Raw genomic sequence first — 19,987 nt, 5'->3', positions numbered from 1 at the left:
CATGGTGAGGCTGACCAGAGAGTGCCTGTGATTGGCCTTGGAGGTCATGGAACCTTTTAACAAAGTCATTCTCACTGATCCAGTTACCTTTCTCTAGGAGTTCAGTTCTATCCCGCAATTGAGTGACACTGTCTTGTGCTATTTGTAACTTGACACTGTTTTGCGTGAAGTTTTCTGCAATGAGCAATTTTAGTTGAATGACAGTGTCTTGCAGTTGACCAATTTGCTGCTTGGCTAAGGTTATCTCACCATTTTGTTGCGTTTTCGCTTGCTCCAGTCCTATGTTAAGGTTCTGTAGCATGGTGATGTGACCTGTTGCCGCATTCAGTATAGCTGTCTGCTGTTGAGAGGCCTTTACGGCTGCATCTAACATGGCAGTTTGCTGTTTTATTTGGTGTTGTGCCACTTCTAACTGAGTATTTTGCTGGCCCAAATCGACTCTCAGCGTTTTGTTAGTTGGTAGAGCACACCCAGTCTGTTCTATGTTGGTTTGACCTTTAGCTGTTTTAAAAGGTGCAACCAGGTGACATGCTACAGTTTGACTCATATCTCTATCAATGTCAAATTGAGCAGTGTCTTGCAGTTTAGGGTCAAAGCTGTCTGTTAAAAACTCCATGGCGTGTTTTATTGTGTATACAACTGAGTGTAACACGTGACGGAGCCCTTTTAAAGGATCTACGTATATTAAAACTAACCCCAATATCACTGTTAACAATGTTATTAACTGACCGACTATATCGGAGTAGCTGAGGGGAGTGGAGGGCTCAGACATCTTGTTGCGTTACTCGCTCTTTCTATGACTAAATCAGTTAGACTCGACAGGGAAGTCTCACTTATGGGAAGTAAAAGACAAGGATAGGATCACTCATGCTGTTACAACATATACTGCAGGTTAGTCTTAGAATAGAGTTAGAACGAGAAACTATACCCAAACTCAAAGTGTATTAATCTTTAAATAACCTCGGCCATTTACTATAAAAGTGTTTACACTGCTAAAGTAATGGACTATTAGTTACTACAAGACCGTCACTAGAATGAACAAAACCCAAGTGGCTCACTGGCCTGTTGTCTCTGCCTGTGGTTTTATGACATGCAGGACAAGGACCAGGCTTCCTCGCCCCCCCCTCCCTCTGTGCCCGTTTAAGGGGTGTTCAAAAGGGTGGGTGCGAGGTATGTGTGTGTGTGCGTGTGTGTTGGAGGCTAGAGACAAATGGAGGCCATTTATGGCACTAAAAATGTCTTCTTCTAGTTGTCCCACACACACCACAGCACTTTCTCTACACCCTAGGTGGAGAGGTGCTTTAAACTATTAATTTAGTTTAGCTTACTGCTATGTGTCACTAAATTACAACTGGAGCACAAGTCTGCTTGTATCCGGTTACAAAAATAAATGTGTCACAGTTTCACTTTTACCTACCAACTTGTTGCAGTTTAATTATTGGTAGTTATTGGTTACACTAAGGATTAGTGATGACCTTATTTTTTTGTTTTTACTCTACAGGAAGTGAAGAATGCTGTATTTCAAACTTCCTCGACATGGAGAGGGTCATCCAGTAATTACAATATCAAACTAAATTCAATGCAGATATATTAATCAATGTATCAAATGTAGGATATTTTACTATTACTATTCTAGTAACGGATTTGTTCACGCCACTAGTGTATACACACGGAGGGAGACTCCATGGACTTAAATTTATCACTTGTCAGATCGCTATTCCAACAGGCTTGATGACTCAGCGTAGCTAGAGTCAAAAATATAGTATTATACTATATGATATGACAATACATTATATTATCATGAAGTGAGGTGTCACACTGTTGCTATCCCTAGGCTCTCATCACTAGTAGCAAAAAGTGGGTAAAACTTTGGCAACGAACCCTAACTCACAAGCTTTGTGTATTCTACAAGTTGGCCACCAGATGACGCCAGCATGAGTTCTCTAAATATCTGTGGGGGGTTGGAGAGAAGGGACACGGTTAAAGTGCCTTTGTTCTCTTACCACCACAGGAAATTAGATGTTTGGGAGGGAGACCTATTTTAAACAAGATTTTCTCTGGCAATTTTTCCAAGATTTCTAATATTTCCAATTATTCTCTAACCAGACATCAGGGACTGTGCCTCACACGGGGCACCACTTTATGTAGCGGACATGGCGTAATAACTATGGGAAATATTAACGATAATTATGAAAATATTAAAAATATTTTCTGAAAAATCAAAATATTGATTTTCACCAAAATTTAAGGAATCGCGCAAATTAAGGGATTAATTCGCACCTCAACACAACCATGAAAAGGGCTACGCAAGAATCTTGGACACAGTAATGATGCATGGGTTCTGGTTAGAAAATGATTGGAAATATACTGCGTTGAAATCAATTGGAAAAGGACTTCCGTTTATACCAAAATAAAGTGTTTATTAAGATAAATCCTATGTAGATATTAAAACAACCAATGAAATGGGGAAAAGAACAATAGATCAATAACTCAAAAGATGATGAAACTGGTTAAAATCCCAACAAAATACAAAATCACAGATCTACAGTTCAATCAGGTCAAATCAGGAAATGGCCACATTTTGATCTACTAAAGGAGAAAGAGGGATTAAAGTCATAAAAGAAAAGAGAAAGATCAATGACTAAAAATAGCTAATCTACCCTTACACTACACTCAGGTTGCCACACCACATGTGAATGCATTATGCTCGCCTGGTCCATTGGGATAGGAGGGGAGATGATTCCTTTGTCTCTGGGGGAGAGACCATGAGGCGTTGGCTAGCAGGTTTGGCTAGCATCCGGCTACCTCACTGCGTCACGCAGTTCTTCTCAGTCTCCACTCAACTTGGATTGAGGAGACAGTATGTGTGGCTTTTGGCCCACGTGTAGAGAGGGAACAGTTGGTCGTGGGCATCTGGTAGCGGTTCAGCAGTCCTCAGTCTCCATTCAAACTCGGATTTGAAGAGACAGGATGTGTGGCCGAGGGCCCACGTGTAGAGTAGAGGGAGCAGGGTGGTTGTTCCGGGTCAGCAGGGCATCTGGCTTTTGCTGGCTGGAGAGCTGGACGTAGGCTGTTGGCTCTTCTCGTTGGGGGGAAGGAGGACTCCGATCCACCCTTGTAGGAGAGAGAGAGGCACGGGGGAATGTTCACCCCGGAGAGATCGTCGTGGGGGGGGGGACGTGGCTATCGTCTGCCCCTGGGTCCTTTGAGAGCGTTGAACTGGGAGCCACCCAGCATGTAGAGCAGGAAGAGGGGACTTGGTCAACCCTTGGATCGTCGAGAAGCGGTGGAAGAGAGCAGCGGGGGACGGTGTCGGCTCGTCACCCCGGATTATTTAGAGAGTGGGAGAGGGGACTCTGTCGACCCTCAGGACATCAAGCGTGCAGTGGAAGAGAGCAGAGAGAACTGGCTGAGCAGTTCTTCTTATAGGCAAAAGGAGGGGTCTCCTTCTTGGCCCATTGGGGGGGGTGTTGGAGGCAGCTGGGTGGCAACCTCCTTCCTTACAATATGAAAACTAAAACTTCTCTGCTAACTATCTTAGGAACTTCATATTAACACATTTGACTGGATATTGGGAATCACAATGAAATTAGAATTCTCTAGATATTAAACATGACGGCATTATGTCAAATAGAAAGCAGGTAAGCATCAAAGTGTAATTAGCATGGAAGCATTTACATTTTACATCACCAAAGTTCATATTAGTCTTGTGGTCATAATACAGGACAATAAATATATATTTTGAAGTCACAGAACATAATACATAAGCCAATTTATTCAAAGTTCTTGTTGCTCATTGTCTTGTGCTCAGTGAGTCTGTGTGTGTGATACTGTGTGTGCTTGGCAAGACATTCGTTGCATGTCGTAAAAATTCCATCCTTATCTCTTAAAAGATGCCGGACAGAGAGAGAGGTAGAGAGGAAACCAAAGAGCCTGTGTGTGTGTCTTCTGAAGACATTCCAATGGGCAATAAGGGTCTTATCTGAAGATGCAGTTCTCTATTAGTGAGCTTGTTGGAGTTTGTGTTCCCTCTGGAAGGAGGGGGGGGTCTTTTATGATGAGCTCCGGGTCCATTTGGTTATGAACTAAAAACAATATTAATTTGCTTTCTATGTTCACACCTGGCGGCCTCGGCATTATCATTACATACTGTAGGTCATTAAGAATACTGTGAGTCTATCAGAGCAGTATACACTGCAGTCTTCACTCTAGCAAATGCCATTAGTTTTGGAAAATCTGAAAAAATATAAAATGTGTTTGGACAAAGTTTCTAGGCAAAAGTATGAAAGAACAGGTGCAACAAAAAATAAGCTGTTTTCCCCTTAGACCATTATAGTCAATGAAAAAAAAAAAGTTAAATGTTTAAAAGAGTACAACTGTATAAACATTTTCAAAAAGTTAAATACATCCTCACAAAGCTGTACATTTTAAAGTTTGAGCAGTTTCTACCTCAAAGTATGTGGAAGTACTTAGAGTCACAAAAAAGTGTACGGAGGAAAGAAAGAAAGAAAGAAAGAAAGTTGAAGCGATACCTGAGTGTGCTCGCTGGGCAGCAATAGACCATATTCACACGGCGGCCGTATTGCCATTAAGTCAATGAAATGCCACCCCAGTTGCCACCCCAGTTGCCACAGCAACGCAATGTTAAATTCCAAAATGTCCGCCGTGTGAATATGGACTATGGCACTAGTTGTGCATACTTCCTCTTCATTGATCAGTCAACCAATAGGATCTTATTGACTTGTCTTTTTTGTGTAGCTTTGTATTGCGTTCACTAATCATGACTGATTTATGATTGAAACGTGACTCATGAACCCTGTTAACTGATTATTACTTAAATGAAAATGGGACTTTTATGGAAAAGACAAAAGGCAAATGCTACCTCAAAACATGTTCTGAGACAACCGATACACTGTTCTGTCCCCAATAGTTTTGTAATTATTTCATATGAATCTGTGGTTATCACTGTAATGAGAGAAGAAGATTTCATGCAACCTGCTGTGTGATTTTCCACTCTGATGGAGCAATTAAACCTAATCCTTCTCAAAGAGGTTCTGACCTTCTGTGATGAAACAACACAGTGGGTTGCATCTAGTGACTGAAAGAGAAGTGAAATTCATACTGAGAGCTGAAAGCTATTTTTGTTTTCAATTGGCCACAGTGGAGGGTAAAAGCAGAGCCAGCCTACCAGTCACTTTTAGTAATTCAACAGACAAAATCCATTATAAAGAAGGGTGATAACTCATTCCTGCATGCCAAAAGAAAATGACACGGTCCTACGTACGTACACCCTCCATCATTAATTTACTGCATGGTTATTTCTAAGCCCAGTCAGTCTGGGATTAGAACTGGTCAAGATTTTCATACATCACTTAAGATGTTTTAGCCTCACCAGCGGAAGTGATGTATTATAATCTGTATGTTTGTTTATTTGAGTAGCTGTCACAGCGATAACTCACAGTGCTCATTTGATTAGGCAGCTGTTTTTTAAATATATTCCATCAGAGGTCAAGGTCACAGCGCAAGGTCAAAATTTAGCCCTACAGTATGCTTGTACATACAGTAGCATCTCTCTGAGTGCTTTTCTACTTTAATGGGGAGATGTCACTGGATGTCACTGTCACTTCCATCACATGCTTTAGTGACAAAATGAGAACTACATTGTGACAGATTTACAGGTTGTTTGACAGGACTGAGGTGTTTTCTTCCCACTGGGACTTTATGGAATTATTTGTCCAGAATACAAAATTAAACTTAAAACATTTAAAAATGTCTGCACCCCATGCATGTCAGATGTACAACACATATATAACAGACATGGTTTGAACATGAAATAAATGGAAAGGGAGAGAATGATGCAAGATCATTTTGAACAAGGAAAAGGTAGAGAGCACAAAGTAAGTTCTTAAAATGGCCTCTGGGAAAATCATGGCGAGAAATGGAAGATTAAAGTGGTGAAATTCAACAGTCGATACAGTTTGGAGAAATTAGTCTCACTCAGCTTCTCTGCAAACCTGTATTTTATCTCCCCGTCTCTATTTATTCTCCACACTGACAACTGCAGGAATACCATAGATGCTTAGATGACCTTCTTTTCTCAGATAGTGCTCTTATTTACAAGTCCTATCTCAGTTGGCTACATCAAGTTCCTTCATTAAAATAGTTATATCTTTTATTGTTGAATCTTTTATTTTTCTACATTTTATCCTATTGTTAAACCTTGAACTTTGTCTGCTATTCCATTTTATTCTATTCTATTGTAAATGGGAACATAGATGGTGCAGTAGAGTGAAATGCAAAAGGCTTGAATTTCTACTTGAACTTGTACTAATGACAAATGCAATGCCATTTGCAGTCCTTAATACAATTTTCTTGTCATGCTTTTGATGTAGGAATTGGAACCCAACCTATTCCACTGTTCCAATCACTGTACAGGGATCTGGATAAGAAAGAGATTGTAAATGTAATTACATTCAGTGGTACATGCCCTCCCTTCATCAGCTAGTCTTTATCTCCCACTTGGAACTCATCGACTGACCACTGCTCTCCTCCAGTGTCATTTAGCATTCACACGATACGTGACAGACATACAGTAGCAAGAGTCGAGACCTGCATCCCTGCAGCGCCCCTTTTTGTACCAGTCTAGGCCCAAGGCCGCCAGCCCGCCTCACTAATGAGTCCATTCGGTCCAAACAAGGGCCACAGGTACCAAGACACCAGTTCATGGCCTCAGCTGTGTCAGACAGCACGAGCTAAGAGGCCAGAATCCATTAGGCTCTGTAGTGGTTCCTCTGACCTGGCTGGAGAGAGACCTCCCAACTGAAATGCAGGTCATCTCATTACCCCTCCATCGCTCGCTGACACTGAAGACTGGAGGAGGACGAGAGGAGGGAGAGAGAAGGAGAGGGTGATAGATTAGACTAGAACTCTAGTTGTGCATCAGTTTAGGAGAGAACAGGGAGGCGATGATGTATGAATTATTGAAATTGTTTTTTGTTTTTAAACTTGAGCGAGACATGCTTATGGGAATTGAATTTGGGCTTTAGAGCGGTACTTGAGGGGCTCGAGTTGGGGAAGTTGATAAGCTGGGCACAGTGCTTCTTTCTGCAGATAAACTTCCTGGTGCTTGAGAAATAAAATAAACAATAAAAGTTTATTGGCCCCATTTGACTGTTTAAAAATACTATTGATTTTTCTGTGAACCTGCCATGGGGATGAATTCAACAGGCATTCAGCTGAGGTTGTTAACCAAACACAGACTCCTCAGACTCACCAAAATGTTTAGCTACTGATGAAAAAAGTATAATTGAATGCCAGACCTATGGTTTCATCTTTTTGTACGTGCATGGACAAAACATATTATGTATCAAAGCTATGGCTCAATCAATGGTGGCTCAATGGTCTTCACATCAAAGTCTTGACTACATCGATTTTCTTGTTCTTTGATGTGACTGCGCCATGGAATGTCAAAGACCCTTATTCATAAATGAGGCCCCATGGAAATTCACCAGACAAAACCATGTCTCCTTCACCATCTTTTCATTTCTTTCCTATAACTTTCATTAAGGCAGAAAAGGGTTGTTGAGTACGAGTCCCTACAATATTAACATCCTTCACTAGCATGCAGCTAAACCTGCCCAGTAGCCTACACCCTCCATTCTTTAGTGTACTCCTCTGGGAGCTGCCCAGTACACCCACCATTCTTTACCGTACTCCTTTGGGAGCTGCCTAGTACACCCTGACCCATCATTCTCTACTGCTTGCCACCAAACATCTTCACTGGAGCAGAACATCTTGGAACAGAATTAAAAACACTCGCCTTGGTGTGCTGGATTTCCACTTCATTGGCTCCCGGGCACACCATTTCTCCCTACTGACACTAAATGAACAGCAGTTCAAACTAATTACTGGCCACAACGCTGAGCTGCAGAGAGGGCAAGAGGTAGAGTAAAGATAGAGGGAAGAAGATGTAAGAAGAAGAAAGTGGATCCTAGTTAGTTTGAAGGTGCTGAACTGATGCACTCAGCAGATAACAAACTGATGCAGGTCATTAACGAAATCTCCCATCAGTGGAAGTCATATCGGGACTCGAAACCATTGCCGTGGATGTGGCTGATTCATGTGCAAGGTTAAGTAATGGCGGTTTGATACTATTGTTAAACCTTGAACCTTGTACGCTATTCTATTCTATTCTATTCTACTATCTCTCTGCGTCTCTCTCTCTCTCGCAGGTTTAGTGACATCACCCCTCTTTGATGATCACAAAGACAAGATACTTACTGTAGTACAGAAATTGAGCTGGGAGTGTAGATGAGTTTATACTGGGCTGTATAACTGGCTTGAGTAATGCAAGAGACTATAAGCACAGGTGAAAGTACAACTCTGCATTTGGTTCCTTTAAACAATACACTTTTCCTTGGTTCTATTTCTTCTCACTAAATCCTTGTACTGACAGTAACTAATATGGTCTGTGCTGGGGCCTGCCCTTTGGTCCAACAGCCTATTATTCTCAAACACCAATAGTCTGACAAATGTTAGGTTAGGGTGAAGGTTAGGGTTAGGGTTAATAATAATGTGCGACGTCGGACCAATGGTGCTTCGAAATAAAGAGCAATCAGACCAATGTAATGGCACTGTGTGTGTTTGAGTAGCTTGGTCGGTAGAGTACTCAAGATTTTGGGTTCGATACAAATCAGCGTATGAGTAGCATCAATAAAACTCTGCCACATAGGTCCAGTCCAATGACTTCCTCTGCGTAACTAACTAAATGGTTTATTGAACATTTTGAAGGGGACAGTTCTGCTGATCAACCCTCCTGTGTTTTCTCATTTGTCTTCCTCCTCTTGCTATTTTCCATCTTTCTCCATTTCCTGCTTTTCCCACTTCTAGCAGCCTAGCCCCAGCTGTGTAGCAGCTACGTATAATTGTTGTGGTGTTTTACATAAAAAAATCTTCTCTGCAAATGAGCTTTAATAGTCCCATACATTCAAATTCAGGTCTGCTGTCTATCTATCTGTTGTTTTTATTATTTTAGTGTTGTGCTTGGTTAGTGGCTGAAGAGAGAGTCCCAGCATGCCTCGGGGTGCGCCTACTGTATATGTGTTATTCTATTATTGTTATCGTGTTATTTTTTGCCTGTGGGAATGTGTTGGGGGAGTTATGTGTCTATTGTGATTAATGTTATTGGTTTATGTTCATGTAATAATTTATTTTTTGTGTATGTGTTTTGGGGTTGGACCATGAGTGTTATGGGTAGTAGATGTGAGTGACCACATGTAATGTACAGTGAGTACATTACCAATATGTAATATACTGCACAGTAGGCTAGCCCAATTTATACTCCATATTTTGACAACTTGTTTGCTTGAAGATCTCGTGCCCGCAAGCGACACCATGCATGTGATGGCATGTAAATGAAGCTGCATAGTCTGTTACAGTATAAGCATCTTCTGTAAAGTTGTTGCCACATCATTGGCAATGATCCTCTCTCTTGATCAATGTATTATTGTGACACAGAAAGCTGGATGATAAAAAGGCAAGCATGATTTATGTACGCAGGTTTCCAGCCCATAACTCACTTGAAGGGGCCTTGGAACAAGTTCAAATCATGTCCTCTGACTCTTTAGATGCTGTGTTCTAAATTCTAAAGAAGAATATCTGATGACTTCTTTAAAATGCTCTTCTTTCTCAGTTCTTCCACAGATCGACAGGAAGATGTGTGGAGCAAGTGTAGTTTGTTTATTGTTTAGTTTATTTGCACAATAATACAAGTTGCGTAAAGAATTTTCACTTGCACACAAAATATCTCATAATCAAAGGGTTAGGGTTAGTGTGGATCTCCATGACACTGATTCGGTCCAAAACCAGATCTCAAAAACAACTGCAGTGGCACAACCTACAGTATAGGGGCTGCTAGCGGGGCTTTAGAGTTGTTTCAATCTTTAGAAGTGTTCCATATACAGCTACACTACTCCTACACATTAATCTGTGAGGGAGCCCTATGGAAACAATGTACAAGGCCATTTCTGATGTAATTATGTGATAGATTCCACTTACAGTTCATCTGTCAGTTTCTTTGCCCTAAAGATATGAAAGTTGCTTATCACACAAGTGGCTGGATAAACTTTTAATTAAAAACATTAAAATCTTCACACAATATTGTGTTTTGACAGCAAAATATGCTCTGCTTCTTACTGTAAGAAATGGAAACGCAATACTGTAAGTTTAAGTTTGTGACCAAGGCAAAAGCAGAATGAGGTTTATTTGTACTACCGGTATCTATGGAGTTGGGACTTGACTTGTCATATAGTAAAAAAAATAGACTTCAAGTAAAGATAAACTATACATGTATTTGATTGCTATCTTTTAGCCTTCAACAATCTTTAAAATGTATGTCTTCCTTGACTTTGCAAAGCAAGCATTCCTGGGTTCCATAAAAATGAAACTGCACTATTATGCAGTGGTCCTCTTAAAAATTGCAGTGTGTGTGTGTGTGTGTGTGTGTGTGTGTGTGTGTGTGTGTGTGTGTGTGTGTGTGTGTGTGTGTGTGTGTGTGTGTGTGTGTGTGTGTGTGTGTGTGTGTGTGTGTGTGTGTGTGTGTGTGTGTGTGTGTGTGTGTGTGTGTGTGTGTGTGTGTGTGTGTGCGTGCGTGCGTGCGTGCGTGCGTGCGTGCGTGCGTGCGTGCGTGCGTGCGTGCGTGCGTGCGTGCGTGCGTGCGTGCGTGCGCTGGGGTGGGGGTCCTTAAATTGCCCTTGATTAAAAATACAGCTCCTTTCTCTTTGGGCGATTTTGTTAGACCATATCAGTTGTGTCAAATCTCAGGGACACTCCTCAACTTGCTGACTGTAATTAGTTCCCAGATTAATCCGCCAACACGTGGTCAAATTTGGCATTCTCCCACAGTGCTCGTGGAATAAAGGCTAAGCACGGATAATGAAATAATACTTGAATATCAATGAATGGCCCGAATCACTTTAGTCCCACACTCCCTCATGCAATTATTTCCTATTCACATTAATTATAGCTAACAGATGACACTAATGACTTTGAGAGGAAGCTGGCGATGGCAGCCTTGAAAGGGATCAATGCTGTTTTAAATGGGGTCGCAAGGCGTCAACCACTTGATGTCCGCGGGACATTCCAATTGGAAGTGGCACGATGCAGGCTGCGTCTTCAGCACGCCAGTGAACTGTGCCAGCTCCTCATCAGTGGAAGATGCCACAAGTGCTCAGCAATATCCAACGGCATCATTTGGGGTTCCAGGGGATGCAAATTTCCACCCCCTAGCAAATTCTGTTCTTTTGTGCATATTTTCTCCATCTCGGAATGTTTTTTTTTTTACAGAATAATCTGATTTTAGATAGGCGCTGAGTGCATCTCAATCCACGCCACAATGTGTCACATGTTATTGACACGTGTTCTTTTCTGCAACCATACAGCACATTCATTAGTCACTTTCAACCTAAATAATTTTCACTTTTGTATTTTTATTTTAATTTGTATTTATTTATTTTGCCTCCCTCTAGTTTGTCTTTTATTTTTTCTTACATTACACATAACCCACCTACTGTAAGAGTGAACCTACTGTACTATCATTTCTGTGGCTTGAAGCCAGCCACCTATAAGAAGTAAAACTAGAAACCTGGCATTCATCATCGTTGTCAAGCAGAAACCATATCTCCATATTTTTACAATTCCAAGACCAGTCCCATTTTTAGTTGTTTAACCCTGTCTTCCACCCTGAGCCAGCCTAGGCTGGTAAAATGGGTGGGAAAAAGGTGGGTCATGGGCCCCCAGTCCGAGGAGTAGCCGAATCAGTTTGTTTTGGGAGGTTTGAAGGTTAGTCTTCAGTGACACTGAGGTGTTGGAGTACCAAGAGGTGCAAGCATAGTCAAAAAGTGTCTGAATCAGGGCCCCTGAGAGGGTCCTGAGGGTTGACAAAAGAGGAAACTCTGCCCATAAATTTGGTTCTCTGGTTTACTCTTTTGACCACCTTTGTCGCCATGCTTTCACCTGTCAGGTATTTGTCAAGAATACAACCCAAATAGGTAATCTCTTCTTTGCTAGAGATAATTGTGTCATCAACTTTGACCTTGAAATCATTTACATCCATCTGTCTAAGGGAATGTTTGGTCCCAAAGAGAATGGATTCAGTTTTCCCAAGGTGTAGTGACAGTTTGTTATCGGTAAGCCAAGTACGGATTTTGGAGAGTTCGGAGCTGAGCGTTTCCTCAACTTGCAACTTGTCCTCTCCCGAAATCAGGAGTGCCAAGTCATCAGCGGACAGGAACAGTTTGCAGTTACAGGCAGCATTCATGTCGTTAATGTATAGAAGGAACAGTAACGGCCCTAGAATGCTGCCCTGAGGAACCCCACAGCTCACCTGGAGGGATGAGGACATGTTTCCGTTGATGTCAACCACTTGTTCTCTACCCTCCGGGTAAGATCTCATCCAGTTTAGTGATGTGCTATCAAAACCAATCGCCCTCAGCTTGACAAGTAAAATTGAATGGTTTACAGTGTCGAACGCTTTTTGGAGGTCCAACATGACCATGCCGCAGTATTTGCCCGTGTCTACCTCACGTTTGATGTAGTCAGTCAAATACAGTAGGCATGTGTCAGTGGAATGGGAGGTTCTGAAGCTCGATTGGAATTCAATTTATGCTCAGTTTATGCTCGTTGAGGTAGCTGTTGATTTGTTCTTGAATTAATCGCTCTACAACCTATGAGATGGAACAAAGGATGGAAACAGGCCTATAGTTGCCAGGTTCTAATTTGCTTCCTTTTTTATGCAGAGGGATTACTCTTGCCAACTTAAAATCTTGTGGGACGTGACACTGGCTGATGGATAGGTTTGCGATTTGGGCTACTATGGGGGCAATAGCAGTAGCTGTGTCTCTGAGGAATCTGGTGGGGATATTGTCAAGGCCGGTGGCCTTGTTTGGCTGGAGGGCGAATAGTTTTTTCAGCACATCATCAACATTTACTGGTTTGAATGAAATCCAGAGTCTTTTTTAGCCCCTAGTTTGTCATAGTGAGCATGGATGTGGTCAGAGCCGTACAGACCTGAATGCTGAGGAAGTTTGCTTACCAACTGGGTTGCAATGGTGGTAAAAAAGCTGTTAAAACAGTTCGCTACCGCTTGCTTCGGTAATGAGCACACCACTTGAAATAATGCAGATGTTTGTAGTTTTGGTTTGAATTTTGTTGTTGCAGCCTAATTTCTGTAGCGCTTCCCACAGCTTTTGTGGGTGGCTTTTGTTTTCCTCAATGTTTTCATTTAAGAAATTATTTTTGGCAGTTTTGACCATTTTGTTTACTACATTTCGTTGTTTCCTGCATTTAGTAGTTGCACATTTTTGCATTTCCTGAACTCAGAGTACATTTTGGATGTCTTTTTTGGCTGTTTGGCATTTAGGATGTCTCCATTCATCCAGGGTTGTGTACGGGCTCTGATGCCATGACGACACATTGAGGTTAGACAATACACTCCATATTTGGGCGTAGCTGCATTGGGAAGTCCTTATATGGTTATGGCTGAATCATGGTGACATGAGCGTGACGACGTAGTGACATGAGCGTGACGTCAGAGGCCCGTCCGCCGGCCCGTCCTCACTTCAGCCAATTTTAATATAGAATGATGCTAACAGACTATTTGGAGGACCCCCGTATATTTTTGTTGGCAGAGGTAATCAAAACTCATGTGAGGCACTATTATTTAACATTTTGTATCATAGATATTATTGTATTTCCATCATATTGTAGTGTACCATCCAGTGCTGTTCGTGTTGCACTGTATCATATAACATTTGTTCAACTGCTCTTTTCTTAATCGATGGATGAATGAATGAACATTCCCTGGTATCCTGCCCTTGTGGTATCCTGATTCCACATAGTTGTACTTTTTGCCAATTCAAATGCCTGAAGAAGGTCCGTATGTGACCGAAGCGTTGCTTAAATAAAAGTGTTCCTATTGTGCAAGTGCAGACGGTGTGCGGGTCATTTTATTTTATTCTCTGCCAATTCTAAGTAGAAAGTATTACTAAATCATTCATCTCAAGAGCTAACAAAATGTGTCACTTGTGACAAACGGGCACAGCAATTGCCACAGTCCCACTGGCACTGTCAGAAAGCTGTTGTCTTGTGTACATTACAATATGTCATCCTGTCGCGGCAGATATAACTGAATTACACCACAATGAGATTAAGTATCTACTGAGTTAGACATTCTAGGACATGGAGGCATTGGTTCCGTTTAGGATGCCACATGGATAACAATAACAATATACTGTACAAGTGAAACGGCAAATACAGTGTACAATGGACCACAATGGAAACAAGCCCCTAGGCCTTTTTGTGTTAACCTTTTAGCATAACCTTTAACTGTACTACCTTTACTGTTAACTAACTTATTAATAAAGCATTCAATCAATAAATCAAAGTTAAATAAATATCAACCGTCCATATCCTTCAATATCAGGAAGTCAGTATGAGGTGAGTATTCTGCATACAAATCGTGTCATTGCATGGTTCAACCCAACACAAGTGTAAAGCCTTAATGTTCTGTCGCATGACACAGTACAATCTCACAATGCGTAGCGTCTGCAGCACGTTGTGACCTCGTAGGTCTGCTATTTTCGGCATGCGGTGCCGTCATGACAAAGTATGAATCAGGCTTTACTCACCTTGTACAGTACTTGTCATTTGTGGAGTGCAAAAATGAATAGCAGAATATGAATAACAGTGGATCGTGGTTCCGTGGATAGCAGTTTTTATTTTACAACAGAGGTATCTCAAAAACAATGATTTTTATGTATGCTCGCAGTGACCCAGACAACTGCTAGTTTTCTATTATTAACAGGTAGCTAATTGCATAAACCTGGTCTAAGATATAATTAATATGTGAAGTTGACAACCACTGCTGCTCTAAAAGAAAATAGCTTAAGCTGGTTGGTTTCTGAAATGTAATCATGACATTACCTGCAAGCAAAGGGAAAAATGACTAGGAACATTATAAACCAGGAAGCACCCTGACCAGCCGAGTGGAAAATGTCATTCTTCTCCTCAATTAGCCTTTAGATGGAAAGAGACAGCGATGTATCCACCGTATTGATTCTTTGAGATCTGTGACAAATATAAATGGAGAGCTAGGCGGGCTCCCTCCCAGTTTGTGTTGAGGCAGGCATATTGTGGATGAACACACAAGTACTCCATTCAAAATGATGTGTGTGAGAAATGCTGAATGGCCGGATCACCACTGATACTATGTGATATTAACTAATAATATGATTTGTGAATAAGCATTTCCCTTGCTGTCTGGCACTATATCACATAATCAAGATTATTTGATTTGACATAAACTATGCAACCACACATACACTGCAAAATCCAGAGTGTTCATTTAAAGATGAAGAGATAAAATAGACTCTTGTGCCTGAGTTATACTTTGATGCAGTCACGTGCTGAAAATCTAACCCAATCTACAAGCTCACACAAACAGAAATGGATGTTGTGAGCTTATAGATCTGCTTGGTTTTGTACCAGCCTCCAATTGCCATTTTTTACTAGCACAACAATTATTCAGCAGCATCTTACAAATTAACTACTGCATATCTCTTCACTCTGTCAGTTGCTAGTGAGGAACTACACTGTTCTCTCTACATTCCATGAGTGTGATTATTTACCCTGCTTATTGTTTCAAATCTTTTTTATTGTGAAGCACAGGGTAAGATTATACATTTCTGTTCATACATACTGTATGGATTGCTTCCTTTTTTTTTAAACAAAAACAAACAGACATATACACAAATTAGACGGGTAACATGAAAAGAATACACTACCCTGCTTATTGTAAGTTGCTCTTGATAAGAGTGTCAGCTAATTACCTAAATTGTTAAATTGTAATTTCTTTCATTCTTGTTGGCTGACAATACCACGTTATGATTCGATGTGTTCCAGGAGGGGCAGCGGAACGGAAAGGCAGGCGTTCCTGCAGGGAGATGGCCCAGCCTCCTCAGTCTAACGTGCCCACGCAGCAGCTGCAGTGGTAGTGGCAGTGAGGCATCATTGTCCAGTGCTGGTAGCGAGTACTCCAGTGGCTCTCACACTTGGGCAGAGGGACGGGGCTCTTCTAAACAGGTGGGCTTTGATATTCACCTGTACTGTAGATTAATTAGCTTGTCAACCGGGGCGGCGTCAAGAATACGTTTTTTGGCATCTGTGGTAAATATTGATAATCTAATAATAATAATAATAATCACCATGTCAACCCCATGCAAAGCTACGGCTTAAAATACAACTATTCGGCATTTGAAGAAAAAAAAAAGATGCATGGGTTATTGCCATTTCATGATTTGTGAATTTCTTGTCACTCACAGTGTGCAATAAGCCGGGAGAAGAGGATGAGTGCTGGGTCTGTGTCCGCCAATCACTCAGTTCCTGTCGAGCAGCTTGATCTGGGGTTGAAGGAAGGCCACATTCTGAGGGGTCTAAAGCGGCTCCAAATGCGCAGCCCCAAGGAGCAGTCCTCACTTGCTTCTGGCCCACATTACAAAGACTGCATGACCTCCAATGAAGGCATATACTCTCTTGGAGTCAAGTGTGGTCCACAGGCAACAGTCCCCAAACAGGCATGCAGTGCAGGCAAACCTTTCAAGGCAGGAGCAGGGGGTACTGCCCTCGGCTCAGACTCTGATGATGCAGATGACGAATCGCCTAAGTCTCCGTCTAAGGAATGCTGTGATCAGCCCACAGAAGAGAGTCTTTGCTTGGAGGAATCAGTTGTCCCTACCTTGGGTGAAGTGGTGGATGTTGAAACGAATCCTGATGACCACTGTCTCCAAAACGACCCTGTAAAACTCACAGGGAATCATGGAAACTTCCTGTCACCTATCCCAGACAACTTCTTATTTGAGGGCCCCAATCTGAGACCTGGCATCAGCCCAACAGGGAGCCCCACCAACACGGCGATGTTAAACAGCAAAGAAACAGCAGAAAAAGACAAGCCGTCAGGCTTGAAGAAGTTGAGTGACAGAAACAACAACAACCAGGAAAGGTCGACTGACCGCAAATCCAGACTTGATTATGTCCGAAGACAACAGAACAGAACTGTGGCCAAGCAACTCGAAGCAGATGTGAGCTCATCACTTCAGCACGCTGTAACAAGAGCACTGAGCAGTGAAGCCAGACAGCGTAGCTCTTCAATGGACACTCCGCATTGCAGAGACCAAGCAAGTCAAGCCGGTGATGAAGGCAAGGATCACACCATCTTGGAATCCCAGCAGAAGAAACTTAAACCTCAAGCCTGTGACTCAGCAAGGAAGGCTTTCATCCTCCGGAGTAAGAGTGCAGACGGAGGGCCAGAACAACACAAGCAGTTACATTCTCCCCTCCACCAGAAACTTATCAAGGTCCACAGATCCAAAGGACAGTCCAATACCCCGGGACACAGCACTCCTAGCACAAAATTGAACCTCAGTAAGACTCCTGGTACAGGCAAGGGAGCCTTTCATAAAGTTGAGAAAGGTGAGAATCATCCTGTGAAAAGAACTGCACGTTCTCTTGAGAGTGTGGGGCAAAGTTCTCCGCTCTCATCACCAGTGAAACCCTCAAAGGCAATTAAGCCTCCAGGGCTAAGTGAATGCCCTAAGAGCCCACCCAAATCACCTTTGCATGTCTCCAAACTTCCGTCAAGTAATAAATCTGGTGATGTCCAAGAAAGCCCCAGCACTAGCAATTTATCCTGCTCTCCACTTAAACAACGGCGACAGGAACAGCACTCTGACGTGTCAAATTCGGAAGTCCGGTCCCCATCCCCACCCCTTCCACCCGGCCGAACCACGTCACTACTCATTAGACCTGATTCTTTACCTAAAGCTCAAAAACCCATAATTCAACCACAAACCTCCACCACTGGGAAAGCAACAAGCAGCAGCAAGCCTCAATTGGCGTTACAGATGCAATCTCAAGTCTGTGATACTCGCCATATGGCCGCACAAATGGGTGCTGAGGTTATTAAGTCACCTAAACGTGTCTCTGCCAAGGTTTACAATCTGCAATCACCCAGATTAGCACCCGTAACCTCTGTCCCAATTCAAGAATCACAGGCTGCAGATCCAATGCAGTCATCTGACAACAGCACTGCATGTCCTAATGAAAATGGTGCCGTATTTATGGTGCCGAATCAGAACATGATGTCTGTATCCCAACAGAGTATTAGTGAGTCGACAGTTTCAGAGGTCTTGCCTCAGGCGTCTTCTAATATTCATTACCAAAGCATAGGCAACAATCCTCCGAGTTCCAACTCAAGAGTGGCGAAGACAACGCTACCTGGGAATGCTAAGCCCCTTGAGACAAACACAGGTCAGGGGGCCAGTACCTTCCTAGTTCTGGGAAGACATAACAAAGGTGACGCAAACTCTGTTTCCAAAAGTCTTCAGGCATTTGAGACCTTCAGTTGCGATCCCCATGGTCCTCATGTGATGCGTGGCATTAGTGAGACTGGCACCAAGGATAAAATCCGGCGAAAGATTGAGACCCGCTGTAGTTCACTGGGTTCTGAGCCCTCAATACAACCTCCTGCAGCAGACAGTGGTGTGATGCTGGACTGGGGCTTTGATGAGGAAGGTTGGCTGTTCAAACGGTCTGTGTCCGTCTCAACCAGACCTCCTCTTAAACCAGTCATGGGTATGAACGGGGCTAAGGCTCGCAGCCAGAGTTTTGGTGCACGATACATGGATAGGCCAAACTTCAACCGATATGGAAAGGGCCGCACCCAGATCAAAACTCACTCAGGAAGCTCTTTAAACTCTCTTGGTGACGTCTTCCCTGGAAGTATGAGTTGCTCCAGTAGTTATCACTGTCCCATGAACCGCTCCCTTTTGAACAACTTTCTAATCGAGGAGGGCTTGCAAATCCCATCACATTTGGCATCCTCGAGTGAAAGGCTTCAGAGTCTAAAACAACAACGAGAGCAAGCCAGGCGTCTTCAGATTGAGCAGCAGTTCTCAAGCGCCTTCGGGGAGCCAGTGTCTGAGGAGCCAGAGAGACAAATTGCTATAACCACCATTGAGGAGAAGGTGATGCTTGGAATAGAAGAGAACCTGCACAAGTCTCAGGAACAGGAGAGGAACAGTGAGGTGAAGCAGAAATCTGGCTCGTCCTTGGCAAACTGGTTTGGTTTTCGTAAAAGTAAACTTCCTGCTCCAAGTGGCAAAAAGGCTGATCCGCCTAAAGTCAAAGAAGAGAAGAAGGAGCAAAAGATCACATCCCTTCTGGGAGGAAAGCAGACCAAGTCTGATAAAAAGAAGGAGAGAAGGAAAAGTGATGGAAAAGACTGGTAAGAAATAAAAAATGAACAAGGCGAGATGTTAACAGAAATGGATAGCACAGCTAAGAAACCACGAGTAAGGAATCAGAAATTAAAATTCACAAAGGAAAGTACATTTACAGGAGAGAATAAATGTTTCAACATTTATTCAAGAGCACACAACTTGCTTATGATGACACATTATATTGTAATTAACCATATTAATGAACACTTGCTAACTGAAACACATGTACTGTAAAGTTGCTTTTGGGTTAACTGTTTCCTGTTTCACTTTTGTGAATAGAGATTGTATTCAAAATCTGCTTCAGGGAAACAATCTTGTTAAACTGTTTACTAAAGCATCTCAGTCATCATGTCGCAAATGCATGAAACGTAACACGTTTTGCCTTTGAGAGATATTGAGCTCATGACTTTCATACTCATATTTCATTTTTCAACACTGCAGCTCCGACAGACCTATTCATACTCGTTCTGCCCATGAAGTGATTTACAACCATGCTTAACCCAGCTCATTTTTATCAAGTGCTCTTAGACATTTATCACTCCTCTAAGCCCTGGGACTAGCGGAGACACATCTCATACAGAGTAGACACATCAAAGCTAGCTTTTCCAGAGGTAGAATGTAATTCATCAAGGGGAGCACCGGGGGCATGTTCACAG

The 19,987-nt window shown here is 42.3% G+C and overlaps 1 protein-coding gene across 2 annotated transcripts in view; it reads left to right on the top strand.

The window, feature by feature from the left end:
- The window catches only part of LOC311064987 (nck-associated protein 5-like), an 89,896-nt gene that overhangs the window by 54,716 nt on the left and 15,193 nt on the right, over nucleotides 1-19,987 (top strand). For both annotated transcript variants that reach the window (XM_084085116.1, XM_084085115.1), the window contains exons 7-8: nucleotides 15,958-16,137; nucleotides 16,377-19,336. In XM_084085116.1, coding sequence (XP_083941242.1) covers nucleotides 15,958-16,137; nucleotides 16,377-19,336 — 3,140 coding nt within the window. The remainder of the gene's footprint in view (nucleotides 1-15,957; nucleotides 16,138-16,376; nucleotides 19,337-19,987) is intronic.

This window comes from Gymnoscopelus microlampas (assembly GCF_963454915.1).
Source record: "Gymnoscopelus microlampas genome assembly, chromosome: 17".
In the NCBI taxonomy this organism is placed as follows: domain Eukaryota; kingdom Metazoa; phylum Chordata; class Actinopteri; order Myctophiformes; family Myctophidae; genus Gymnoscopelus; species Gymnoscopelus microlampas.
Note: the sequence above shows the minus strand (reverse complement) of the source record. Positions and strands in the feature narration are given on the sequence as shown.